The following is a 24,916-nucleotide window of genomic DNA, read 5'->3' on the forward strand; positions in this document are numbered from 1 at the left end:
TCTGTCTCTGTCTCTGTCTCTCTCCCTCTTGCCCTGGGCCAGCCTCGGGCTGCGATCTTGCTACCTCTGCCTCTCACGTGGCTGGGATTGTAGGTGTGCGCTATCACACCTGGCCTGAAGATGGGAATCTTAAAAAAAAATCAGTCATGGGGCTTGAACTCAGCGTCTGGGTGCTGTTCCTGAGCATTTTTGTTCAAGGTTCTAGCTCTACCCTTGGGTTTTTTTTTGTGGTTCAGTGGAGATAAGAGTCTCATGGACTTTCCTGCTGGGGCTGGCTTTGAACCATGTTTGTCAGATCTCAGCTTTCTGAGTAGCTGGGATTACAGGCGTGAGCCACCAGTGCCTGGCTAATGTCAGTGGGTGCAGTGGAGATGTGTTTGCCAAATGAAGTTTGTACTCAGAGAAGTTCACAGCACAGAACTCAATAAAAAGACATAGATATGTGTGTGTGTGTGTGTGTGTGTGTGTGTGTGTGTGTGTGTGTGTGTGTGTATTAGGGTTTGAACTCTGGGCCTGGGCGCTATCCTTGAGCTTTTTTTATTTTTGCTCAAGGCTGGCACTCTACCACTTGAGCCCCAGCTCCACTTCCAGCTCTTTGGGGGTTCACTGGAGATAAGAGTCTCCTGGACTGGCTTCCAACTGTAATCTTTGAATCTCAGCCTCCTGAGTAGCCAGGATTACAGGCGTGAGCCACTGTACCCAGCATGTCCTATGCATGTAGATGATGAGATGATGACTGCAGCTCCTGATTTTGGGGGGGGGGAGGGAAGGCTTGTCTTTGAGTCTTGGGCCCCCCTTTCCTTTAGGGCCGCTCTGGAGCAGATGGGGCTCGGGGCCTCCCGGGAGACACAGGACCTAAGGTCAGCTCTACAGTAGGACTGGGCGGTGGTGGGGACTGTTTGAGTCAAGGGTTCAGGACTCAGCTGGTGTCTCTTTGCACAGGGTGATCGAGGTTTTGATGGTCTACCGGGCCTGCCTGGTGAGAAAGGCCACAGGGTGAGTAGTTTCCTGTCCCCATCCACCCCTCCTGGCTCCTCCCCTCTGTCATCCTCAAGGCCTGAGTCTAAGTTCACCTCGCCTGTGCCTTCTCTTGGTGCCGGTCCAGAGACTTGAACTCAGGGCCTGGGCACTGTCCATGAGCTTTTGTGTTCAAGGCTGGTGCTCTCCCACTTTGAACCCCACGTCCACTGCCAGCTTTTGGGTGGTTTATTGGAGATAACAGTCTCACGGATTTTTGTTTTCCGCGGAGGCTGACTTTGAACCGGGATCTTCAGATCTCAGCCTCCCGAGTAGCTAGGATTAGAGGCGGGAGCCACCAGTGCCTTGGCTTCCAACCTCCTCTCTTCTCCTGATGAGTGTGTGGGTGTCTCCTCTCCCATCTCCCCTCTGTCCCCCACTCCAGGGTGACGTTGGCCACGTGGGACTGCCAGGCCCCCCAGGAGAGGACGGGGCGAAGGTGAGTTTATAGGAGAATTAGGGGGAGGGGGATCTGGAGGGTCAGAAGCCTGGTTGGACCAGCAATAAGGAGGGGGGAATTCAGGGACTGAATGGGAGGGTGTTCGTGGCGTGTCAGGAAGCCTCTCTATAAAGAACCTAGAAGTGGCTGTGAAGACTAGAGGTAAGACTTAGGTTGTAAGTCCAGACCAGGTACCAGGAGCTCACGTCTGTAATCCCAGCTACTCAGGAGGCTGAGATCTGAGGATCACAGTTCAAAGCCAGCCTAGGCAGGAAAGTCCATGAGATTCTTATCTCCCATAAACCACTCAGAAAACCAGAAGCGGAGCTATGGCCCAAGTGGTAGAGCGCTTGCCTTGAGCTGAAGAGCTGAGGGACAGCGCCCAGGCCCAGAGTTCAGGCCCCACGACCGACCAAAAAGAAGAAGAAAATGCTGGAGACCTTTGTTCTCACTTAACTCTGAGGCTCCCTGCTTGGGGGGGCACCTTGATGGGGGGCTCATACCCCCCTTCCTGATAGCAACTCCTCCTCACAGGGAGCAGAAGGACCTCCAGGGCCCACGGGCCAGGCCGGGGAGCCGGTGCGTATCAACCCCTCCCCAACGACCCCCCTTCTCCCTCCGTGTGAGTGGAGAGGGACGGGGGCCTCAGTCCCTGAACACAGTGAGCTGAGCTGTACCCCACTTCTCTGCAGGGGCCGCGAGGTCTCATTGGTCCCAGAGGCTCCCCTGGTCCCCTGGGACGCCCGGTAAGAACGCTACTGTCTTGGGTTTCTTGCCTGTCTGCTTTTGTCTCCTGACATTTCATCCCAGGCTGTCCTCCATCCTCCCTCCTCCCTCCTCCCTCCTCCATCCTCTGTCCTCCATCCTCCGTCCTCCATCCTCAGTCCTCTGTCTTCCATCTTCTGTCCTGGTCTCACAGCCTGGTCTCTACTCCCCAGGGTGTCACCGGAAGTGATGGGGCCCCAGGCGCCAAAGGCAATGTGGTAAGTACGGGATCCTCTGACCCCCGGCCCTTTGCACATGCCAATGCCACCATCTTTGTCCGTGCCGGTGACCCTTCCCATCAGCTTTACCCACGTGGGACACCCGTGTCACTGCACCCTCTCTTTCCCCGCAGGGACCTCCGGGAGAGCCAGGCCCCCCAGGACAACAGGGAAACCATGGGTCACAGGTTGGAATTGTCTTTCCCAGTCCTTGGGGGCGGGGGGGGGGGCGGTGGTCCACTGAGACCCTAGGCCTCTCCTCCCCTCCCCGATCTGGAGACTCACGGTGCTACTCCCCCACTTTCCATCTTTTCAGGGAATCCCCGGCCCCCAGGGACCCATCGGCTCTCCTGGGGAGAAGGTGAGCCACCCCCCCTTCACCGTCCCAGCGTCTCAGACAATTTTCCTCAAGCCTGTCACCAGGAAAAGCACCCCTACTTCCTGTTTTGTTTTGTTGGTTGTGGGGCTTGAACTCTGGGCCTGGGCGCTGTCCCTGAGCTCTTCAGCTCAAGGCGAGCGCTCTAACACTTGAGCCACAGTGCCACTTCCGGTTTTCTGGTGGTTTATTGATGATAAGAGTTTCATGGACTTTCCTGCCCGGGCTGGCTTTGAACCCCGATCCTCAGATCTCAGCCTCCTGAGGAGCTGGGATGACAGGCGTGAGCCACCAGCGCCCCCCCTCTACTTTTTAATAAAAGCAGTCCTGGGGCTCGAACTCAGGGCCTCAGTGGTGCTCTTGAGCTTGTTCACTCAAAGCTACCTCTCTGCACTGGAGCCACAGCTCCACTTCCAGCGTTTTTTGTTGATTCACTGGAGATAAAGAGCCTCGCAGGCTCTCCTGGCCCGGGGTTGGCTCTAAACTCTGGTATTTAGCTGTCAGCTTCTTGAGTAGCTAGGATTATTATAGGCATGCGTCCCCATTGCCTGGCTAGACTTTAATTTTTCGACATAGGATCTCACTGAGTAGGACAGGTTGGCCTCGAACTTTCCCTCCTCCTGCCTTAGCCTCCTGAGTGCTGGGATTACAGGCATCTGTCACCATGCCCAGCCTTCCTCCCCATAAACCCACCTTCCTTCCTTCCTTCCTTCCTTCCTTCCTTCCTTCCTTCCTTCCTTCCTTCCTTCCTTCCTTCCTTCCTTCCTTTTCTTTTTCTTTTCCTTCTTTAAGGCTTCTTTTATCCATTCTGTCATCCCCTTTCTTGCCAGCCCAGACTTACAGAGTCTCCTTGTTGGGGAAGGGTCAGCGGTGAAGCCGAAGCCCATCTGGCCCAGCTCACACAGGGAGACATTGTCAGGACGCAGAACAAGCCTGAGCCTGTCACAGAGGGGCTTCTGAGACTCCTGGGCGGGGAACCCCGCTTCCTGCGGCCTCTGCGTCCCTGTCTCTGGCACACAAGCTTCGCTCTGGTGTGTCTGCTCTGGGCTTTGTCTCCTGTCCCTGCGACTTCCTCCCCCATCCTCTGCTGTGTGGCATTAACCATTTCCACCTCTGTGACCAGAGATTGTTGGCCAGAGTCACGCAGTCAGCCTTGGTGTTTCTTTCTGGAAGCTGATTGGCTGAGCCTGGCCAAGGTATCCCCCTACTGACCTGGGAAGTGCTCCTAGGATGTAAGGGTCACATGCCTGCCTACGCCCCATGCTTTTGCAGATGGAAGTGTGTGCGTGTGTGCGTGTGTGCGTGTGTGTGTGTGTGTGTGTGTGTGTGTGTGCATGTGTGTGTGTCCTGGGGTTTGAACTCGGGGCCTGGGTGTTCTGCTCCTGTGCTTTCTCTCTCCAAGACTGACCCTCTACCACTCGAATCACAACTCCACTTCTGGCTTTTTTGCATAGTTAATTAGCGGTTAAGAGTCTCATGGACTTTTCTGCCAGTCTGGCCTTGAACCCCGATCCTCAGATCTCAGCCTCTGGGGTTGCTGGGATGACAGGCGGGAGCACTGGGGCTCAGCTCCCTCTCACTCTTCCTATCAGTTAGCTTTCTGTGGAGGAGGATTTCTGAGGCTCAGAGGGCGAGGGGCCTTCCTCAGGCCACACAGCAAGTCTCAGTAGAGCTAGGATGGTGATGAGGTGGTCCTGCCTGTGGTGGAACCCCAGGCCCTCTGAGACCCTTTCTTCTCTTTTCAGGGTCCCCCTGGAAATCCAGGAATTCCAGGTGTCCCCGGAGCTGAGGGTCCCCCGGTGAGACACAGGGGTTGGGGACAAGGCAGCGGGGGGGAAAGGGGGACTTTGGCTGACAAATGTGCGCTCTCGGATGACGTGGTTGGTTTCTCTTTCAGGGTCACCCAGGCCACGAGGGTCCCACAGGAGAGAAAGGGGCGCAGGTGAGTGAGCAGGACAGGAAGGAGGAGAAGGAAGCGGGGTCAGCAGTTGGCGGCCATTGCAGGGGGCGCGGGGAATGCTGGGATCGTGGAGGGGTGGACAGGATGGCATCGACCTTGTTTTTCAGGGTTCTCCAGGACCCGCGGGCCCCCCAGGCTATCCAGGACCTCGGGGCGTTAAGGTAGGCGACACATGGGGTTTCAGGAGTGGGAGTGTTGAGGCGCGTGTCTCGAACTAGCTGGGTCAGACCTTGCCTGGTGATTGTTGAGCCGAAGCATTGGCCAGGCCAGGTGTAATGTGAGCTGGAGTTCGAGTCCCAGCAACGAAACAACTTGTTCCCAGGGCCTCTCAGGCCTCAAAATCCAGCACCGGCCCAGGGCCCGTGGCTCACGCCTGTCATCCTAGCTACTCAGGAGGCTGAGATCTGAGGATCGCGGTTCAAAGCCAGCCCAGGCAGGAAAGTTTGGGAGACTCATCTCCAATGAACCACCAGAAAACTGGAAGTGGAGCCGTGGCTCAAGTGATAAAGCACTCGCATTGAGCTGAAGAGCTGAGGGACAGCGCTCGGGCCCAGAGTTCAGGCCCCACAACCCACAAAAAAGAAAAATAAATCCATCACTGATCAAGTTCCTTAGATGGAAGTCTTTCTTTTCCTCTTTCTTTCTTTCTTTCTTTCTTTCTTTCTTTCTTTCTTTCTTTCTTTCTTTCTTTCTTTCTTTCTTTCTTCCTTCCTTCCTTCCTTCCTTCCTTCCTATTTTTCCTTCCCTCCCTCCCTTCCTTTTTCTTTTTTTGCAAGTCCTGGGGCTTGAACTCAGGGCCTGGGCGCTGTCCCTGAGCTTCTTCAGCTCAAGGCTAGCGCTCTACCACTTAAGCCACAGCCCCACGTCCAGTTCTTTCTGTATATGTGGTACTGAGGAATCGAACCGGTGTCTTCATGCATACTAGGCCCACACTCTACCACAAAGCCACACCCCCAGCCTTATTCTTAGTTATAATGAATGAATCATGCTTGATTCATTATTTTTGATGATTAAATATCCCTAATCTCCAGGTCTCATTTGCAAATCCAGCCCACTCACAGGTTGTCTCCAAAAGCAAAGATAATATAGGTAGGGCGCACTGCCGCCCGTGACCACAGCCATCCACTCAGGGGTCTGGGGCGGGCAGAGAGGCTGCAAAGCGTAGGTTGTAGTTGAATTCTAGTTCCATGGTCCGGGAAGCCAGAGGCCAGGTGTAAACAAGCGTTGTTACCTTGTGGATAATGGAATTTCCCTGAGCTGGAAATAGCCCAGAGTCTCTCCAGAGGCTTCCGCTGTACCAGGTGTCCCTCCTCGCCATTGGCTGAGCCGGGCTGTGTGTGGCCAAATGTGATTATCCGCGTGGTGAGAGCGGGAAGTGTCTAGCTCAGAGCCCTTCCTGTCACCAGCCAGAGTCCTTGTCAGCCCAAAGGGGGACGAGGGGACATTTCTGCCCCAAAGGACTAGGGACAGAGTGACCCTGCACATGAAATTTCCCCTTCCCAGGCTCGCCCTGCACCCATGATCCTAAGGGGATGCTGGTGGGGGGGGGGAGGGGGAGGGGAGGGGCTGTGCCAACAGGACCGGATTGGGGGGAGGGTGTACTTTTGGACTTATTCTGAGCTCTTTAGGGGAATAAGGGGTGTGGGGGGGGGGTCAGAGCCTAGAATATTCCTTAACCAGAGAAGGAGACTGCGAGTTTGTTTATGAATTTATTAATTAAAATTTCAGGGTACCTCTGGCAACCGGGGCCTCCAAGGAGAAAAAGGAGAGAGGGTGAGTAAAAGAGGGTTTCGTGGGAGGGGGTGGTGGCTTTGGGAACCCCCACAGGGGGATCCTGGCTGAGGCTCTGACTTCTGGTCTCTCTCTCCCTCTCCCTCTTTCCCTCTCTCCCTCCCTTCCTCCCTCCCTCATCCCTCCCCCCCATCTCTCTCTCTCAGGGAGATGACGGCTTTCCTGGCTTCAAGGGTGATGGAGGGCTGAAAGGCGATCGGGTAAGCTGAGCTCCAGGGCAGGCTGTCTGGGACTAAGACTGGACTTGAAGAAACAGAAAGGGTCTGGGAAGGTGGCTCAGCGGTAGTGTTTGCCTGGCATGCACGAAGCCCTGGGTTCCATTCCTTAGCACCACACACACAGAAAAAGCCACAAGTGGCGCTGTGGCTCAAGTGGTAGAGTGCTAGCCTTGAGCAAAAGCAGCTCTGGGACAGTGCCCAGGCTCTGAGTTCAAGTCCCACCACTGGGAAAAAGAAAGAAAGAAACAGGAAGGATATATATGATGTTCAGTGTGTGTGTGTGTGTGTGTGTGTGTGTGTGTGTGTGTGCATGCGTGTGTGTGTGCATGTGTGTGTGTGTGTGTGTGTGTGTGTGTGTGTGTGTGTGTGGTCTGTGTATCGGTCCTGGGGCTTGAACTCAGGGCCTCAGCGTTGTCGCTGAACTGTTTCATTCCAAGCTAGCACTCTACCACGTGAATCCCAGCTTCATTTCCAGATTTTGGTTGGTTCACTGGAGATCAGCGCCCCACAGACTTTCCTGCCTGGCCTGGCTTTGAACCGTGATCCTCAGATCTCAGCCTCCTGAGTAGCGGAGATCATAAGCATGAACCACTGGCTCCCGCTTCAATCTCTCTCTCTTTTCTATTCCAGGGGCAACCGGGACCCCCAGGTCCCCGGGGAGAGGACGGGCCTGAGGGACCGAAGGGACCCGAGGGACTGGTGGGTGAGGAGGGCGCTCCAGGCATCGCTGGGGAGAAGGTGAATTAACTTAGTTCCTTCTGAGCTTGGCCTTTTTTGGGGGTGCTGGGGATGGACCCCAGGATCGCTCCCATGTTAGGAAAGCCTGTCTGTACCCTGCCGTTACCCCTTAATAGCTCAATTGAGCCTCTCAGAGAGTGGCATGCTCACAGAGTGACCCCTTTCGCCGCCACGTGTCATAACCACCTTTATTATAATTTCATAAACCAGGAAATTAAGGTTTTTTTTTTTTTTTGCCATAATTGCAGTGACCTCTCCAGGACCTTAGCTCCCAGCGGGACTTGAACTCATCTCTAGCTGTTTCATATTTCCTGAACTTTCCCCTCCGACCTCCAGCTGGCAGTGTCTGACCTTCTGTCTCATCTTTTCTTGGCAGGGCAAACTTGGGGTGCCTGGCCTCCCTGGTTACCCCGGACGTCCAGGACCCAAGGTAAGAAGCCAGGGAGCTGAAGGTGGGCAGACTCAGGAAAGGGACTATGGCTGGGAGACCAGGCATTGGTTTGTGAGTGGCGCTGTCCAAGCACTGGTGGCTCACGCCTGTCATCCCAGCTACTCAGGAGGCTGAGATCTGAGGATGGTGGTTCAAAGCCAGCCCGAGCAGGAAAGGCCGTGAGACTCTTATCTCCAATTATGTACCAGAAAACTGGACGTGGAGCTGTGGCTCCAGCGACAGAGCACTAGCCTTGAGTGAAAAAACAACAACAAAAAGCTCAGGGACTGTGCCCAGGCCCTGAGTTCAAGCCCCACCATGAAGCCAAACACGGCACAGTGATTTGATGTGACTCGGGTGGCTCCATCTACTGAGTCAGTGAGGGGAGATGTATCTGTTGTCTGTCACTGTAACCAAATGCCCGAGGTTGGGTCCTTTATAAAGTAGAAAGGTTTGTTTAACTCAGTGTTTGGAGGCTGAAATTCAAGATCAGGTTGCCCCATGGATTTGGCCTTTGGCAAGGGTCCCCCTGGTCACACGCTCAACAAGGTGGATGGCATCTTCGGGGAGCACAGTTGCAGCCACCCTGAAGGTGTGATGCCAAGACCTAGAGCTTGTTAGTGGGGAGTTGCTCTACTGTGCAGCCATGCCTTGTAGCACAGGTCACGCCCCTGACACCAGGTCCTGTGATTGAGCCCGCCCACTCACACTCTGGCCCCTCCCCCTAGTGACCAGGCCCCACCCAAAACACTGGAGCACTCTTCTGACATTGGGTTTTAGGATTGGACCACGCCCCCAGCAAAAGCCACACCCCCAGCACCGGACCACGCCCCTAAACCCCAGCCACTCTTAGCACAGTACCAACCCCCCCCAAAGCCCAACCATGTTCCCAGTACCAGCCATGCCCACAACTGGGCATGCCCACCCGCTACAGACCAAGCCCATTCATCAACCGGCCACGCCCTAACTCTGAGCCACACCTCTAGAATAGACCTACATCCCTAGTCCTCAGTCCTCAGCCCTGCTTTTTTCTTTTGTGCCAGTCCTGGGGCTTGAACTCAGGGCCTGGGTGCTGTATCTGAGCTTTTTTTTTTGCTCAAGGTTAGCACTTTACCATTTGAGCCACAGATCCACTTCCAGATTTTTGGTGGTTCGTTGGAGATAGAGTCTCACTGACTTTCCTGCCCAAGCTGGCTTTGAACCAGGATCCTCAGATCTCAGCCTCCTTTTACGGGTGTGTGCCACCCGTGCCTGGCTCAGTCCTGCTTTTCTTTTTTTGGTCCGGTCGTGGGGCCTGAACTCTGGGCCTGGGCGCTGTCCCTCAGCTCTTCAGCTCAAGGCTAGCGGTCTACCACTTGAGCCACAGCGCCACTTCCGGTTTTTTTCTTTTTGCTTATGTGGTGCTGAGGAATCAAACCCAGGGCCTCAGGCATGCAAGGCAAGCGCTCTACCACTGAGCCTCCTTCCCAGCCCCTCAGTCCTGGGTTTGTAGAGCAACCCTTTTACAGAACTGCATTAATCCCTTTCCATGGGTCCCAAAGACCTAAAGACCTCTCCTTAGGCTCCACCTCTTAAAGAGCCCTCACCCCAATACTGTCACACCCTGCACCAAATCTCCACTGCCTATTTGTCATGGAAGACTCCACCCCAATCAGGTCAGAGGAGAACCCTAAGAAACACAGATGGAACCTGTCCTTTTTTTTTTTTTTTTTTTTCGAACCTGTCTTGACTCAGTGACACCATAAGGGAGAATACTTACACAGTGCTTCCTCTGCTATAAAAAATGACAGTTGTCTGCCCGTGTTTTTGTGGGTGAGACTTCTCCAGTGTCACATCGTAGTCATTTCTCATCTGTGTTTATATGAAATTGTTTGGGAACTTAAAGATTCTGGGAAAGGAATTGGGGTGCAGAATTCTTCCAGAGTACCATGTTTTGTGTTCTACATGTAATTTCATTCCCCCCATCTTCCCCCCAGCCAAACTTTCTTCCTAGTGATTTTGCTTGAGTTCCCTTAACCATCTTGCTTTTGCAACTTATATTTCTAAAGCTCTGAGAATTTTTTTTTTTGCATGTGAAATCACAGTATTCCCAACAGCAAATATCCAAGACAGAAATAGGATTGGGATTACATTCAGAGCACCGTAGCAAAGTAGACATCTGCCCTTCTGCAAGCAGATGTTCATGAGAATTTGACAGACACTCCCTGAACAGAGGCTGGCCAGAATCTATTGGCTATGGGGCAGGGCATCAGAAGCTCAGCCTGTGCAAAAGTCCTGAGGCAGAAATGTGAGACGTATGTGTTTGGGGGACACAGAGGAGGACAATGTGGCTGAAGTGGCCAGAGAAGTGGACAGGGGAAGGAGAGGAGGAGAGATGGCTACTCTGGAAAAAGGAAGCCACTGGAATAGCCCTGGAGGAACAGGGCACCTAACTCTCACTTCTTCTATCTCTTCTCAGGGATCGATTGGATTTCCTGGTCCCCTAGGACCATTAGGAGAGAAAGGAAAGAGGGTGAGCTGTACAGTTGGGAGAGGGAAGGGTTTGGGGAGGGGAACAGCATACATCTGCACACAGTCGAGGGGGGCCCTGGGTGTGTGTAGCCGGGGTGTTAGGTTTAGAAGTTGCTGTGCCTACGTCGGTGCGCTGTTTGCTGCCCTTCTTGTTCCGATAGGGTCTCATGCTTTGTCTGGGGCCATCCACAGACCACAATCCTTCAGCTCTGTGAAGTTCTGCAGAGCTAGGATTACAGGCGTGCATCTCAATGCCCAGCCTGAGTGTCTGTGGTCTTTTCTTTTGCATGGTTGTGAGCATAAATGGTGTGTGTGTGTGTGTGTGCGCGTGTGTAAGCTTGTGAGTAGTGTGCGGCGGACATCTTTTGGGGAGCTGCATTCGCATGTCTGTCATACTTGGCACCCTACCTCTGCTTTCCCCTCAATGAATGAATTTGCTTTTCAGGGTAAAGCAGGACAGCCAGGCCTGGAAGGAGAGCGGGGGCCTCCAGTAAGACACTTGGTTGAGTCTTGGGGAGGGAGGAGGGTGGAGGGGGCATGGTGGGCTGAGGAAGGGGCGGGGTCATGGCATCTGGGAGGGAGGAGCCTGTTCCCGGTGTCACCTGCTTTGTTTCTGTGCAGGGCTCCAGAGGAGAGAGGGGACAGCCGGGGGCCACGGGGCAACCAGGCCCCAAGGTAGGAGTGTGCGGGTAACCATGACCCCCCCAGTCCCTCAGCCCCCCCATCCTTCCATTCCAGTTCTACTGCTCTGTGGCTTGAGTCTCTTTTGCTTTCTTCTAGGGTGATGTGGGTCAGGATGGGTCCACTGGCGTTCCTGGAGAAAAGGTGAGAGAGAAAAAGAGACAGAGAGAAGCCCAGGGGGCTGGGAAGGTGGCTCAGTGGTAGAGTGCTTGCCTCCCATGCATGAGGCCCTGGGTTCGATTCCTCAGCACCACAGAAGCAGAAAAAGTTGGAAGTGGCACTGTGGCTCAAGTGGTAGAGTGCTAGCCTTGAGCTGAAGAGCTGAGGGACAGCGCCCAGGCCCAGAGTTCAGGCCCCATGTCTGACCAAAAAAAAAAGTGGAAGAGCTGGGCGCTTGTGGGTCATGCTTGTAATACCTAGCTACTCAGGAGGCTGAGATCTGAGGATCTCGGTTCAAAACTAGCCCAAGCAGAGAAGTCTGAGAAACTCCAATCGTCAATAAACCACTCAGAAAAAGCTGGAAGTGGCGCTGTGGCTCAAGTGGTAGAGCGCTCCCCTTGAGCTGAGGGACAGCGCCCAGGCCCAGAGTTCAAGCCCCACGACTAACAAAGAGAAGGAGGGGGAGGGGGAGGGGGAGGGGGAGGGGAGGGGGAGGGGGAGGGGGGGGGGGAGGAGGCAGCAGATGTCAGGTAGCTCAGCCCTGCCAGGCATACTGGAAGCACTCAAAAGTACCAGTGATTTGAGATAGGGTCTCTTTTGTAGCCCAGACTGACTGAAGTCTTTTCTTTCTCTTGTTCTCTTTCCCTCCCTCCTTCCCTCCCTCTCTTCTTCCCTCCCCTCCCCTCCCCCCTTCCTTCCTTCCTTTCTTCCTTCCTTCCTTCCTTCCTTCCTTCTTTGTTTCCTTTTTCTTTTATGCCAGACCTGGGTCTTGAACTCAGGGCCTGAGCACTGTCCCTGAGCTTCCTTTGCTCAAGGCTAGTACTCTATCACTTGAGCCACAGAGTCACTTCTAGTGTGTGTGTGTGTGTGTGTGTGTGTGTGTAATTGAGATGAGAGTCTTATGGACTTTCTGTCCAGGCTGGCTTTGAACTTCGATCCTCAGATCTCAGCCTCCTGAGTAGCTAGGATGACAGGTGTGAGCCACCAGGGCCTGGCTCTGACTGAGTGCTTGATCCTTCTGCCTCAGCTTCCTGAGTGCTGGGATTACAGGTGTACACTACCACTCCTGGCTGTGTGCTAGTTTGGGATGTGGGGCTCAGGGACAGTGCAGGCATGGAAGAAAATAATAATAATAATAATAATAATAATTTCTGATTTCATTTCAAGGGCCTCCCTGGTCTACAAGGCCCCCCAGGATTCCCTGGGCCAAAGGGGCCCCCTGTGAGTGAGCTCATCCTGATTGGTGGGGTCCAGTGGGAGGGGACCCGGAAAGGGAAGGCCTTGTACCTACACCCCGACTCTTCTACTTTACCAGGGTCCTCAAGGGAAAGATGGAGTATCAGGGCACCCCGGGCCAAGAGGAGAGTTGGTGAGTGATCCTTTAACCCCTGACTTTACAGCGTCGTGTTTTCCACTTCCATGCTCACCCCACCTTCCCTTTTCTCCCCAGGGCTTCCAAGGTCAGACAGGCCCGCCCGGACCCGCCGGTGTTCTGGGCCCACAGGTAAAAGTGGATCCCATGGGTGCCTGTTCCCCCCCATTTTGTACCAGTTGGGGGAACATGGCTAGGAAGGGGATCTCTGATGCAACCCCCCATAAACTGCCCCCTTACTCACAACATGTCCTTTTCCTACCTAGGGAAAGATAGGGGACGCGGGGCCTCTGGGTGAGAGGGGCCCCCCAGGGCCCCCGGGACCTCCTGGGGAGCAGGGGCTCCCAGGCCTGGAGGGCAGAGAGGGCGCCAAGGTGAGTGGATGACCCCCACGGGAGATGTTGGGTGACTGTCCCGAAAGTCTCCTTGAGGGAGGTGGAATCTGCCTGTGACTCTAAGGTTGGGGGATAGACACCCCATCTCTGTAGGCTGACCTGTCTCCCTTCTGCACTTCTGCAGGGTGAACTGGGACCCCTCGGGCCTCTCGGGAAGGAGGGGCCACCTGGGCCCACAGGCTTTCCTGGTCCCCAAGGAGCCCCCGGGGATCCCGTGAGTATCATTGGGGTTCTCTCCCCCCACCCCATGCCCGTCCCCACATGTGACTTTTGGGGGTTGGGAAGCAGAGAAGAAGCTCAGGTGGGGAGCTGTGATGGAGGTTCCCTGGGGTCGCTGTGGATAAAGCAGTAAGGCTGGGGGGTGCACCCGCAGGGAAGACAGGACATGGGGTTCCCTTGGGGGGCTTATAACTGTGGCCGATTCTTTCCTTCAGGGACCCACTGGTTTGAAGGGTGACAAGGGGCCCCCTGGTCCCATCGGGGCCAATGTAAGTCAAGCCCACATCTATCTGCTGGGAGGAGAGTGGGGTACGGGCTTCTTGGGGTATCATAGAAGCCAGGTCTTACCAGAGTCATCTTTGGGGTCAGCCAGACCAGAGACACCCAATTTTGTGCCATTAGTAGGATAGTGTGTCACTCAGAGAAATCTGAGTGGGGTCAGATTCTGAGTGGGGTCATCTTTGAGGTCAACCAGGCCAGAGACACCCAATTTTGTGCCATTGGTAGGGTAGTGTGTCAAATCGCTAGAGCTAGAGTGGCGCGGTGGCTCACGCCTGTCATCCTAGCTGCTCAGGAGGCTGAGATCTGAGGGTCAAGGCTCAAAGCCAGCTGGGGCAGGAAGGTCTATGAGACTCTTATTTCCAATGAACCACCAGAAAACCAGAAGTGGAGCTGTGGCTCAAGTGGAAGAGCGCTCACTTTGAGCCACCAGTGCCTGGCTGGGTCTCTCGATTAAAAATCAACACAAGCTGGGTGCCAGTGGTTCTCAGCTGTCATCCTAGCCACTCAGGAGGCTGAGATCTGAAGATCACAGTTCGAAGCCAGCTGGGCCGAGGAAAGTCTGTGAGACTCTTATCTCTAATGAACTACTCAGAAAAACATAGAAGTGGCGCTGTGGCTTAAGTGGTAGAGCCTTGAGCAAAAGAAGCTCAGGGACGATGCCCAGGCCCTGAGTTCAAGCCCCAGGACAGAGGAAGAAGAAGGAGGAGGAGGAGGAAACTGACACAAAGCAAAGCCACTACAAGTGTGTCATTTCTCTCTCCACCCCCGTTTTCAGGGCTCCCCTGGTGAGCGGGGTCCTGTGGGCCCATCTGGAGGCATTGGGCTTCCTGGCCAAAGTGGAGGTGAAGGCCCGATGGGTCCGGTAGGAGAGAAGGGGTCCCCGGTAAGTGTGCTGCCCATCCCATCCCTCAGCACCTTAGGGTCTTGGCTCCCGCAAATGCCTTTCGGCCCTAACACCCCCTTTTTATTGCTCCCCCATCAGGGAGAACGTGGATCCCCTGGCCCCACTGGCAAAGACGGGGTGCCAGGACCCCTGGGGCTCCAGGGACCCCCTGGAGCTGCCGGGCCTTCTGGAGAGGAAGGGGACAAGGTGAGGGGCTGGCAGACAAGGGGGGGATCTGGGGGGAGGGGACGGGGGGAGGGGCTCCATCCTCCCTTCCTTCTTTCTTCCCTAGGGAGAAGTGGGGGCCCCTGGCCACAAAGGGAGCAAAGGAGACAAGGGTGATGCAGTGAGTTATGCGGAGGGGGGGACCCCAGTAATAAATGTCCAGATGGGCTGGGGATGTTTGTCTTGCTGAGTATTTGTGTGGGAGGGGGAGGCATGGGGGAGGCTTGATCTCTGGGCATGAGTAAGGCTGGTGCTCTACCATTTGAGCCACAGCACCACTTTCAGCTTTTGGGAGGATAATTGGAGATAAGAGTCTCACAGACTTTTCAGCCTGGGCTGGCTTCGATCGATCTGTGATCCTCAGATCTCAGCCTCCTGATTGCTGGGATTACAGGGGTGCACCACCACACCTGGTAGGTAAGGGAATCTTTTTTTAGGGGAGGAGACTGAGTGCTGTCCCTTAGTTCTCCAGCTCAAGGTGAGCGCTCTACCACTAGAACCACAGCACCACTTCCAGTTTTCTGGTGGTTCATTGGAGATAAGAGTCTCATGGGCTTTCCTGCCCGGGCTGGCTTTGAACCAGGATCCTCAAATCTCTGCATCCTAAGTAGCTAGGATGACAGGCATGAGCCACCGGTGCCCTGCACTAAGGGAATTTTCTATTCTGTCCTTTCCCCTAGGGCCCACCTGGACCAGTAGGAATTCGGGGTCCTGTGGGACACCCAGGCCCCCCGGTGAGTCTCCTTGCTTTGGATCCTCAGTGGGGAGAGAGAACATTTCTCCCCATGACTGAATCAATCCCAACTTTGGTCTCCTTTCCATGGTGCCTCTCCCCAATTTCCTCAAACCTCTTCACATCTGCCACTGAATCAAACCCTGGCCTAGTCCCCAACCCAAACCTTAACTTGAACTTTGGCTTAGAGTCTAGCCTTGCCTTCATTTTCTTTCTTTCTTTCTTTCTTTCTTTCTTTCTTTCTTTCTTTCTTTCTTTCTTTCTTTCTTTCTTTCTTTCTTTCTTTCTTTCTTTCTTTCTTTCTTTCTTTCTTTCTTTCTTTCTTTCTTTCTTTCTTTCTTGGTCCTGGGGCTTGAACTCTGGGCCTGGGCGCTGTCCCTCAGCTCTTCAGCTCAAGGCTAGCGCTCTACCACTTGAGCCACAGCACCACTTCTGTTTTTCTAGTGGTTTATTGGAGATAAGAGTCTCACGGACTTTCCTGCCCAGGCTGGCTTTGAACCATGATCCTCAGATCTCAGTCTCCTGAGTAGCTAGGATGACAGGCATGAGCCACTGGCACCTAGCCTTGCCTTCATTTTCTAATGCTATGGTGAGGTCCATGCAAGCCTGCCAGCTCAGGTCTCTGTTGTACTTTTTTTCTTTTTGTCGGTCATAGGCTTGAACTCAGGGCTTAGGGCCTGTCCCTGAGCTCTTTTGCTCAGGGCTAGTGCTCTTTGGGTCACAACTCCACTTCTGGTTTTCTGGTGGTTCATTGGAGAGAAGAGTCTCATGGACTTTTCCTGCTCAGGCTGGCTTTGAACCGAGATCCTCACATCTCAGCCTCCTGAGTGGCAGGAATTACAGGCATGAGCTACAAGTGCCTGGCCCAACACATGAACCTTTGAGAGTCACATTTAAGCCATAGCAGATCCAAACCTTAAGCCTGATCTTAATCCTTTCTAACCTCATACAAACCCTTCTCATGGCCATAACCTGATCCCCCAAACTGTTCTATCAATCCCCATCTCATCTCTCCTCTGAACTCCCAATTACATTCCTTAACCCTGACTTTTACCAGAACCCCAACTCCTAACCAAACAAAATCCCAACCCTTCACCTCAGTCCATACCTTTGACCATTGTTTGATTGGACCCTCAACTCCTCTCTGCCCTTGTCCAGGGGGCTGACGGGGCTCAGGGACGCCGGGGACCCCCAGGCCTCTTTGGGCAGAAGGGAAATGAAGGAGTCAGGGGCTTTGTGGGTGTGATCGGCCCTCAAGGCTTGCAGGTGAGTGTCTGAGTTTTGGGGGATAGGTGGCCATTCTGATTTCCCCACACCCTGGACCCCATATTTGCTTCTTTGTTCCACAGGGACTTCCAGGCCCTCCTGGAGAGAAAGGGGAGGTCGGAGATGTAGGATCCATGGTACGGATTCCCAGGAAAGGAGCAGGGAGGGGGGGGCGGGAAAGCAACCTTTCCATCCCTTCCGAGGTTCATTTATAAGGGGTCTTTTAGTTTTGGGGGTCTTTTAGTTTAGTTTTGTTTTTGGCCAGTCCTGGATCTTGAACTCAGGGCCTGGGCAGTGTGTGAGCTTCTTTTGCTCAAGGCTAGCACTCAACCACTTGACCCACATGCTTTTTCCGTGTATGTGGTGCTGAGGAATGGAACCCAGGGCTTCATGCATGCTAGGCAAGCACTCTACCACTGAGCCACCTTCCCAGCATCTTTTTTTTTTTTTTTTTGTGCTGATACTGGGGCTTGAATTTAGGGCCGGGTGCACTCCCTGAGCTTTTTCTTTTTGTGGGTCGTGGGGCTTGAACTCTGGGCCTGGGCACTGTCCCTCAGCTCTTCGGTTCAAGGCCAGTGCTCTACCACTTGAGACACAGTGCCACTTCTAGTTTTTTTTTTTTTTTTTTTTTGTTGTTGGTTCATTGGAGGTAAGAGTCTTGTGGACTTGGGCTGGGCGCCAGTGGCTCATGCTGTAATCCTAGCTACTCAGGGAGCTGAGATCTGAGGATCACGGTTCAAAGCCAGCCCAGGCAGGAAAGCCCGTGAGACTCTTATCTCCAATAAACGGCCAGAAAACCAGTTTCAGCCTCCTGAATGGCTGGAATGACAGGTGTGAGCTCCCGGTGTCCTGCTATTTCTGGTTATCTAGCTGAAAGTCCCTAGATTGCCCAGAGGGGCCCCCGTGGACAGCAGGTACAGGTTGTACACTGCAATTCTGGGGAGTCATGGGTAACACTGTATCTTCTCACAGGGTCCCAATGGGGCTCCTGGCCCTCGGGGTCCTCATGGCCCCAGTGGATCTGAGGTAAGCAGTCTGGAGGGGGGGCAGGATGGCTCAAAGGGGAGGGAAGGGACTGCAAACTTCCCCCCTCTTACCTGGCCTTCTTGCCTATCCCAGGGCCCACCCGGGCTCCCAGGAGGACTTGGCCAGCCAGGCTCCGTGGGAGAGAAGGTGAGACAAGGGCAGAGGGAGGGAAAATGGGGGTCAAACCTGCCAATATTGGGGTGTCTGTACCGACGAGCCTTTTCCTCGTCTGCCTTGTCTCTCTTCCTGATCTCTCTTTGCCCTCCACAGGGTGAGCCGGGCGAGGCTGGAGACCCAGGCCTCCCTGGATCTCCAGGCATTCCAGTGAGTCTCTATTCAATATGGAAACCCCTAATCCCCTGGCATGTTGGGTGACTCGGAGGTATAGGGCTGTGCAGGTTGAGCATTGTGCGAGGGCATGGCTCGGGGCACCTGGACCAGCTGGGCCCCAGACTTCAGTCCCAGCTGTTCTCTGACCGCTGACCCTGTGTTGCCTTAAGCAACTCTGACCCCCGATCCCAGAAAAGCCCTAGCCCAGCCTGATACCAGCTTATTCCTGTAGAAGCCAGGTCACTCTGACCTCTGATCTCTAACCTCTGACTTCTGTCTCTGCAAGGGACCCAAAGGTGAAGTTGGCGAGAAGGGGGACTCAGGCCCATCGGGGGCTGCTGGAGCCCCAGGCAAGAAAGGGCCACCTGGAGAAGATGGCTCTAAAGGCAGCATGGTGAGTCTGGGGGCGCAGTAAAGATCGGGGTACACTTCCAGCTAGCAGTCCTTTCTCGGATTTAGTGATCCTGTGAACAACAGGGCTGAGCGAGTAGATGGTGAAAGAGTAAAGCTGGGAAGGAAAGAATGAATGAAGGGGTCGATGGATGAGTCAAAGAACAAAGGAGCGGATGAATGAGGCAGGGAACGAATGGGCGAACGAAGCAATGAATAAGTGGAAGACTGAAGCAATGAATGGATGAATGGGCCAATGAATGAATAAGCAGGTGAATGAAGCAATGAATGCACGAGTGGAGGCATGAATCAAACGAATGTGTGGATGAATGAATGAAGCAGTACATGAGTAGGTGGAAGCATGAAGCTCTGAAATGAGTGGGCCAGTGAATGAGTGAGTGAATGAAGCAATGAATGAATGCGTGAGTGACATGAGCCACGGTTGCTATGGGGTAAAAGGCAATTTCAAACGGCATCATTCTCATCTTGTTGGAAGGTCAAGGTCAAGGCTGGTCCCTGCTGGACGATGTGCAGGTTGAGGTCTGCTTGTCTCTTGGTAGAGCTTGGGGTGCAGGGCCGGGCGCCGGTGGCTCACGCCTGTCATCCTAGCTACTCAGGAGGCTGAGATCTGAGGATCACGGTTCAAAGCCACCTCGGGCAGGAAAGGCTGTGAGACTCTTATCCCCAATAAACCACCAGAAAACAGGAAGTGGCGCTGTGGCTCAAGTGGTAGAGCGCTCGCCTTGAGCTGAAGAGCTGAGGGACAGCGCCCAGTCCCTAAGTTCAAGCCCTTACAACCAAATTAATTAATTAATTAATTATTATTAATACTAAGAATAGAATAACTCAGTGACCTCTTGCTAACCCAGTGATGTGATTTATGAATCCTTTGTCTTTCAGGGCCCCACAGGGCTCCCCGGAGATCTGGGGCCCCCAGGAGATCCTGGAGTTCCGGTGAGGGTGGCCCCTCCCCCACCACCCAGTGTGCCCCCTAATTCTGTCCCCACCCCACCCCACCCACACCATGTCTCCCTCCCCAGACCTGAGCAAGGTGTGGAGCAGATAGCCCTCACTTTCCCCAATTCTCACGGGGTACACCTTTCCCCCCCAATGCTATCTCTTCCTTCTCAAAATCCTGTTAGGGTGCTGATGGCCCTCCTGGGGAGAAAGGAGATGTTGGAGATGTCGGGGGACCGGTGAGTGGGGGAGTGGGGAGTGGGGTTGATGGTGGATACATGAGACCCAGAAGGATGGGCTGACAGTACCCTGCATTTACCTCCTCAGGGGGGGGAACCCCTGAAAGTGTGTAGCTTCTGGGGGGGGGGCAAGCAGGGTGATGGTGCCAGGGTGGTGTCTGGGGTACCATGGCTTTGGTGCAGTCCCCCTCAGCCCTCTGCCCTTTCTTCCCAGGGGCCACCAGGAGCTTCTGGGGAACCTGGTGCTCGGGGTTCCCCGGGCAAAAGGGTGAGTGGTGCCCACAATCCTGGTGGAGGGGGGGGTCCCTGTCCCCAGAGATGTGCCCTTCAGCCCACAGCCTCACACTCAGCCCCTTCTCCCTCCTCAGGGGCCTCCCGGCCGCATGGGTCCAGAAGGAAGAGAAGGGGAGAGAGGTGCCAAGGTGAGACTCCCCCCAATACCCTGGGGAGGTCCTTAGCTGGGGCAGCATTATGACTTTGTTTTGAGTCAGTCGTGGGGCTTGAACTCAGGGCCTGGGCGCTGTCCCTGAGCTCTTTTGCTCAAGGCTCCTACTTTGATCCACAGCACCACTTCTGGTTTTCGGGTGGTTCATTAGAGATAAGCATCTCCTTGACTCTCCTGTCTGGGCTGGCCTTGAACAGCGATCCTCAGCTCTCAGCCTCCTGTGTAGCTAGGATGACAGGCGTGAGCCACCGGTCACCGTTGGTTCCCGGTGACTCTCTTTCCCCTCCTTTGTCTCTGTTCATTTCAGGGAGACCCTGGCTCTGACGGACCCCCAGGACGGACAGGCCCAGTGGGGGCTCGTGGGCCCCCTGGACGTGTTGGGCCTGAGGGTCTTCCAGGAATTCCTGGCCCTGTGGTGAGTGGGGGGGCGTTGGGAATGTGGGGAGGGAGGGAGGTCACAGCTGGGTAGAGCTGACTCGGTGGTGCTAGCTGGGAAGAGCCTACCCTGCTTTTGTTTGGTCCTAGGGTGAACCAGGCCTCCTGGGATCCCCGGGGCTGATGGGCCCTCCAGGTCCTCTGGTAAGAGACTTCTTTGTTCATGAGGGTCCCACTTTCTGCCTGGGCTCCTGCCTGGACAGCGATCCACCTACTTTTACGTTTCCTGTCATTGCTTAGATGCCAGGTGTGTCCCACCTGGCCCAGATTCCTTCGGTGGTGATGGACTCTTGGCAGACTTTTCTATCTAGCTTGGCCTGAAATCATGATCCTCCCAATCTCAGCCTCCATATAGCTAGAATTATACGCATGAGCCACCGTGTCCAGTGTCTACACTGACTGCCCACAGGCACTCTCCATCTTTGCATTGCTTTTCTGTTGTGCTTGGGGATGGAACTGAGACCTAGTGTGTGCTTGACAGCTGAGCTACATTCCTAACTATGGGGCCACGCCCCCTGCCACAGAGCCACGCCCCACCGCAGAACCACACCCATACTGCCAAGCCACGCCCCTTTAACAAGCCACACCCACTGTGAAGCCACACCCACTGCCTGTTTTTGTTTTGAGTCAGGGTCGTGGCTGGCCTTGAGCTCCAGATCATTCTGCCTCAGCTTCCCTAGCACTGAGATTACAGGTGTGAACTACTCTACCCAGCATCTTAATGTTCTATCCCTCTTAATGGTCTACAACTGACTACACACGCTGAACTTGGCCACTGACTATACTCATTGGCCATCTTCCAACCAACCCTCATCATTCCTCCTCGTCCCTCCCATCTGAAATGAGGGTAGCTTCACACTGAGAACCCCAAACTGATTCTTGCCTGTTCACAGGGACCTCCTGGCCTCCCAGGGCTGAAGGGAGACTTGGGCCCCAAAGGGGAAAAGGTAAGACCTCCACCTCTCTCTTACCTGGCCAGGGGGCTGAGAGAGTGAGGTGCCCTCTGCTCTCAAACACCTTACTCCCAAGAGTCAAAGAGAAAAATATGTCTGCACTAGCCAGGCACCGGTGGCTCACCCTGTCATCCTAGCTACTCAGGAGGCTGAGATCTGAGGATCACAGTTCAAAGCCAGCCCGGGCAGGAAAGTCCAGGAGACTCTTATCTCCAATGAACCACCAGAAAACCGGAAGTGGCGCTGTGGCTCAAGTGGTAGAGTGTTAGCTTTCAGCTGAAGAGCTGAGAGACAGCGCCCAGGCCCAGAGTTCAAGCCCCACCACCGACCAAATAGATCTATGTTCTTCACATTCCCTACCTTCCCTTCCATGCCTCTTTTCCCTCTAGGGCCATATTGGATTGATTGGCTTAATTGGTCCTCCTGGGGAGGCTGGTGAGAAGGGGGACCGTGGATTGCCTGGCGTGCAGGGCCCTCCAGGCCCCCAGGGAGACCCCGTGAGTGGGGAGGGAGGGCGGGGACTATGGGTATGCGCCACCTGGGAAAGCTGGGTCGGGAATGATGGGAGTTGTGTGTGTGAGGGGAAATAAATAACACCTGTCCCAGAACTTAAAAGTTGGCATTTGGGCCGGGTGCTGGTGGCTCACGCCTGTAATCCTAGCTACTCAGGAGACTGAGATCTGAAGACCATGGTTCAAAGCCAGTCCAGGCGGGAAAAGTCCATGAGACTCTTATTTCCAATTAAACAACAAAAAGTTAGAAGTGGAGCTGTGGCTCAAGTGGTAGAGGGCTAGCCTTGAGCCAAATAAAAGCCCGGGAATGATGGCCAGGCCCTGAGTTCAAGCCCCAATTCTGAAGTGCACACACACACACACACACACACACACACACACACACACAAGGTGGAGTTTAGGGAGGTGTCTATAGGGGAACTGGAAGCTTGTTTAAGGTTTGGGGTCTGCTTTTGAGGGAACTGAAGATGTGCGAGGAGGAATGTAGCTGGGGAATGGGGTGCATCCTCCTAATCGTGACCCTGATGTCTCTTCTCCAGGGTTCCCCCGGACCTATTGGCTCTTTGGGCCATCCTGGGGCCCCAGGTGTGGCAGTAAGTATGGAGATTTGTGGGGTGGGATCATGGTGGTGAACCAGGACAAGACCCCAGCGTTCTCTGTCTCTACCCTGCAGGGCCCTCTGGGACAGAAAGGCTCCAAGGGTTCCCCGGTGAGTAGCTGTGCCCTTGGCTTTGCCATTCCTCCCCCCCCCCCCATTTCACCAGATTCACCTTTGCCCTCTGCATTCCTCCATTACTCATTCAAGCCTCCATACATTCACCAGTATTTATTCGCTGGAGGTGTGGCCAGGGGAGGGCGTGGCGTAGGCGTGGCTTGCCGTTTAGGGGCGTGGCCCAACTTCTTGCTGTGGGCCCGCCAGGGTAGAGTACCTGCCTAGCAATGGCGAGGCCCATGAGTTCAAACCCAATTCTGCCAAAACAAAATTAACGCCGAAGAAAAAGAAATGGCACCGTCTCAAACTGGCTTTCCCACAGACAAATATTTATTCAACGCGTGACATGGTATTTTATTGAATCTAAGCTGTCATAAATTGTCTGATGGATGTACCATTATTTTATAAACTAAGAAAGAAAACAGCTCTGCCAAGTGACTAATAACTTGCCAAACACAGGAAGATGGTGATTTGGGACATCTGACATGTTGGCAAGAAATTGTACATCGTGTGTGTGTGTGTGTGTGTGTGTGTGTGTGCCTGTAATGGGACTTGGACTCAGACCTTGGACTTGGGCACTGGTCCTTAGCTTTGTGTGTGTGTGTGTGTGTGTGTGTGTGTGTGTGTGTGTGTGTTTTCCTGTCGGTTGTGGGCTTGAACTCTGGGCCTGGGCGCTGTCCCTCAGCTCCTCAGCTCAAGGCTAGCGCTCTACCACTTGAGCCACAGCGCCACTTCTGGCTTTTTCTGCTTATGTGGTGCTGAGGAATTGAACCCAGGGCCTCATGCATGAGAGGCAAGCACTCTACCACTGAGCCACCTTCCCAGTCCCTGGTCCTTAGCTTTTTTTGCTCAAGGATCTTCTGGCATTTTGGTACTTAATTGGAGATCAGAGTCTCCTGGGCTTTTCTACCCTGGCTGGCCCTGAATCATGATTCACAGATCTCAGCCTCCTGAGTATCTGGGATTACAGACGTGAGACACCAGCACCTCCTTGAAAATAAGCATCTTGTGCCCAGCACTGAACCTCTTGAGTCCTTCCTGGAGGTGTGTGTGTGTGTGTGTGTGTGTGTGTGTGTGTGTGTGTGTGTGTGTGTGTGCTGGCAGGGAAATGCTCTTCACAAACAAGAGTTCATCACAATGTGACTTGTTTTTTCTCCCTTCAGGGTTCCTCTGGTCCCCGCGGAGACACTGGGCCTGCAGGTCCTCCTGGACCTCCAGTAAGTTTCTAAAGCAGAGATTTGGAATGTTTTCATTCGGTACCCTACAGCTCAGCCAGATGTACAGGGGGGTGACAAGGGGTGTGTGTAGCAATTTGGGGGTGATATTTACAGAGGCTTTGACCTACCTGGGTCTTCACACCTTTTCTTCTGTCTTCTTTTCCCATCTCCACGCGTCTGTCTCCCCCTGCTCTGCCTTGCTCCCTCTCCATCTCCCCTCATCCCTGCCTTGGTGCAGGGTCCCCCTGCGGAGCCGCTCAGGCGTCTTCGCCGTGCCGCCCTGGGCTTCCCGGAGAGCGGCCTGGAGGAGGTGCTGGCTTCGCTCAACTCCCTGAGCCTGGAGGTGGCGCAGCTGCAGCGCCCGCCGGGCACGGCCGAGCGCCCAGGCCTGATGTGCCACGAGCTCCACCGCCAGCACCCGCACCTGCCCGACGGTGAGCGTCCGGGCGGCCGAGGGGGCGGCAGGGGCGTCTGCGCTCACCTTCTGGGCTCACTCGGGGCTCTGCCGCAGGGGAGTACTGGATTGACCCCAATCAGGGCTGCGCGCGGGACGCCTTCCGCGTTTTCTGCAACTTCACGGCGGGAGGGGAGACCTGCCTCTATCCCGACAAGAAGTTCGAGACCGTGAGTGACGGGAACCGTGCCCCGCCCTGCCCTCCCCGCCCGCTGCACACCTGGCCTCGGGTGGAGTCTTACCTTTCCTCCACGAGGGTCGTGGAGCTCTCCAGGAGAGGGCTGGGGCATGCATGCTAGCATGAGGCCCCAAGAAGCAGCTCCAGCCCTCGGGAGGGGAAGGGGGGCCCCCAGGATGGCCCAGACCTCAGTCCCGCCCGGGAACTACCTGGGTGAAAATGCCGAGCAGGCATCTGAAAGGCCTCCCACTTGGGGGCGGGGCCAGGGAGCTGGCATTCACAAGTTCCACCAGTCATTGGTTGAGGACTGCCCGGGGGCGGGGCCAGGGAGTTGGGGGGGAAATTCATTCACAAACTCCACCAGTCATTGGTTGAGGGCTGCCTGGGGGC

General features: G+C 54.6%; 1 protein-coding gene across 4 annotated transcripts in view; it reads left to right on the plus strand.

Moving 5' to 3' along the window:
* Col5a3 (collagen type V alpha 3 chain) overlaps positions 1 to 24,916 on the plus strand; it is a 44,259-nt gene that overhangs the window by 16,400 nt on the left and 2,943 nt on the right. For 2 of the 4 annotated variants that reach the window (XM_070002310.1, XM_070002311.1), the window contains exons 17-65: positions 807 to 860; positions 943 to 996; positions 1,403 to 1,456; positions 1,991 to 2,035; positions 2,149 to 2,202; positions 2,395 to 2,439; positions 2,574 to 2,627; positions 2,756 to 2,800; positions 3,646 to 3,846; positions 4,561 to 4,614; positions 4,713 to 4,757; positions 4,883 to 4,936; positions 6,504 to 6,548; positions 6,713 to 6,766; positions 7,415 to 7,522; positions 7,899 to 7,952; positions 10,411 to 10,464; positions 10,909 to 10,953; positions 11,085 to 11,138; positions 11,244 to 11,288; positions 12,471 to 12,524; positions 12,619 to 12,672; positions 12,754 to 12,807; positions 12,942 to 13,049; positions 13,195 to 13,284; positions 13,505 to 13,558; positions 14,347 to 14,454; positions 14,554 to 14,661; positions 14,747 to 14,800; positions 15,360 to 15,413; positions 16,571 to 16,678; positions 16,762 to 16,815; positions 17,651 to 17,704; positions 17,798 to 17,851; positions 17,975 to 18,028; positions 18,321 to 18,428; positions 19,325 to 19,378; positions 19,567 to 19,620; positions 19,835 to 19,888; positions 19,989 to 20,042; positions 20,373 to 20,480; positions 20,591 to 20,644; positions 21,394 to 21,447; positions 21,843 to 21,950; positions 22,505 to 22,558; positions 22,639 to 22,674; positions 23,841 to 23,894; positions 24,133 to 24,328; positions 24,406 to 24,518. In XM_070002310.1, the coding sequence (XP_069858411.1) occupies positions 807 to 860; positions 943 to 996; positions 1,403 to 1,456; positions 1,991 to 2,035; positions 2,149 to 2,202; positions 2,395 to 2,439; positions 2,574 to 2,627; positions 2,756 to 2,800; positions 3,646 to 3,846; positions 4,561 to 4,614; positions 4,713 to 4,757; positions 4,883 to 4,936; positions 6,504 to 6,548; positions 6,713 to 6,766; positions 7,415 to 7,522; positions 7,899 to 7,952; positions 10,411 to 10,464; positions 10,909 to 10,953; positions 11,085 to 11,138; positions 11,244 to 11,288; positions 12,471 to 12,524; positions 12,619 to 12,672; positions 12,754 to 12,807; positions 12,942 to 13,049; positions 13,195 to 13,284; positions 13,505 to 13,558; positions 14,347 to 14,454; positions 14,554 to 14,661; positions 14,747 to 14,800; positions 15,360 to 15,413; positions 16,571 to 16,678; positions 16,762 to 16,815; positions 17,651 to 17,704; positions 17,798 to 17,851; positions 17,975 to 18,028; positions 18,321 to 18,428; positions 19,325 to 19,378; positions 19,567 to 19,620; positions 19,835 to 19,888; positions 19,989 to 20,042; positions 20,373 to 20,480; positions 20,591 to 20,644; positions 21,394 to 21,447; positions 21,843 to 21,950; positions 22,505 to 22,558; positions 22,639 to 22,674; positions 23,841 to 23,894; positions 24,133 to 24,328; positions 24,406 to 24,518 (3,381 nt within the window). The remainder of the gene's footprint in view (positions 1 to 806; positions 861 to 942; positions 997 to 1,402; positions 1,457 to 1,990; positions 2,036 to 2,148; positions 2,203 to 2,394; positions 2,440 to 2,573; positions 2,628 to 2,755; positions 2,801 to 3,645; positions 3,847 to 4,560; positions 4,615 to 4,712; positions 4,758 to 4,882; positions 4,937 to 6,503; positions 6,549 to 6,712; positions 6,767 to 7,414; positions 7,523 to 7,898; positions 7,953 to 10,410; positions 10,465 to 10,908; positions 10,954 to 11,084; positions 11,139 to 11,243; positions 11,289 to 12,470; positions 12,525 to 12,618; positions 12,673 to 12,753; positions 12,808 to 12,941; positions 13,050 to 13,194; positions 13,285 to 13,504; positions 13,559 to 14,346; positions 14,455 to 14,553; positions 14,662 to 14,746; positions 14,801 to 15,359; positions 15,414 to 16,570; positions 16,679 to 16,761; positions 16,816 to 17,650; positions 17,705 to 17,797; positions 17,852 to 17,974; positions 18,029 to 18,320; positions 18,429 to 19,324; positions 19,379 to 19,566; positions 19,621 to 19,834; positions 19,889 to 19,988; positions 20,043 to 20,372; positions 20,481 to 20,590; positions 20,645 to 21,393; positions 21,448 to 21,842; positions 21,951 to 22,504; positions 22,559 to 22,638; positions 22,675 to 23,840; positions 23,895 to 24,132; positions 24,329 to 24,405; positions 24,519 to 24,916) is intronic. The other 2 variants (XM_070002312.1, XM_070002313.1) reach the window with 1 other exon arrangement.

Source organism: Dipodomys merriami, unplaced genomic scaffold (assembly GCF_024711535.1).
Source record: "Dipodomys merriami isolate MVZ:Mamm:240054 unplaced genomic scaffold, mDipMer1.0.p SCAF_6, whole genome shotgun sequence".
Taxonomy (NCBI): domain Eukaryota; kingdom Metazoa; phylum Chordata; class Mammalia; order Rodentia; family Heteromyidae; genus Dipodomys; species Dipodomys merriami.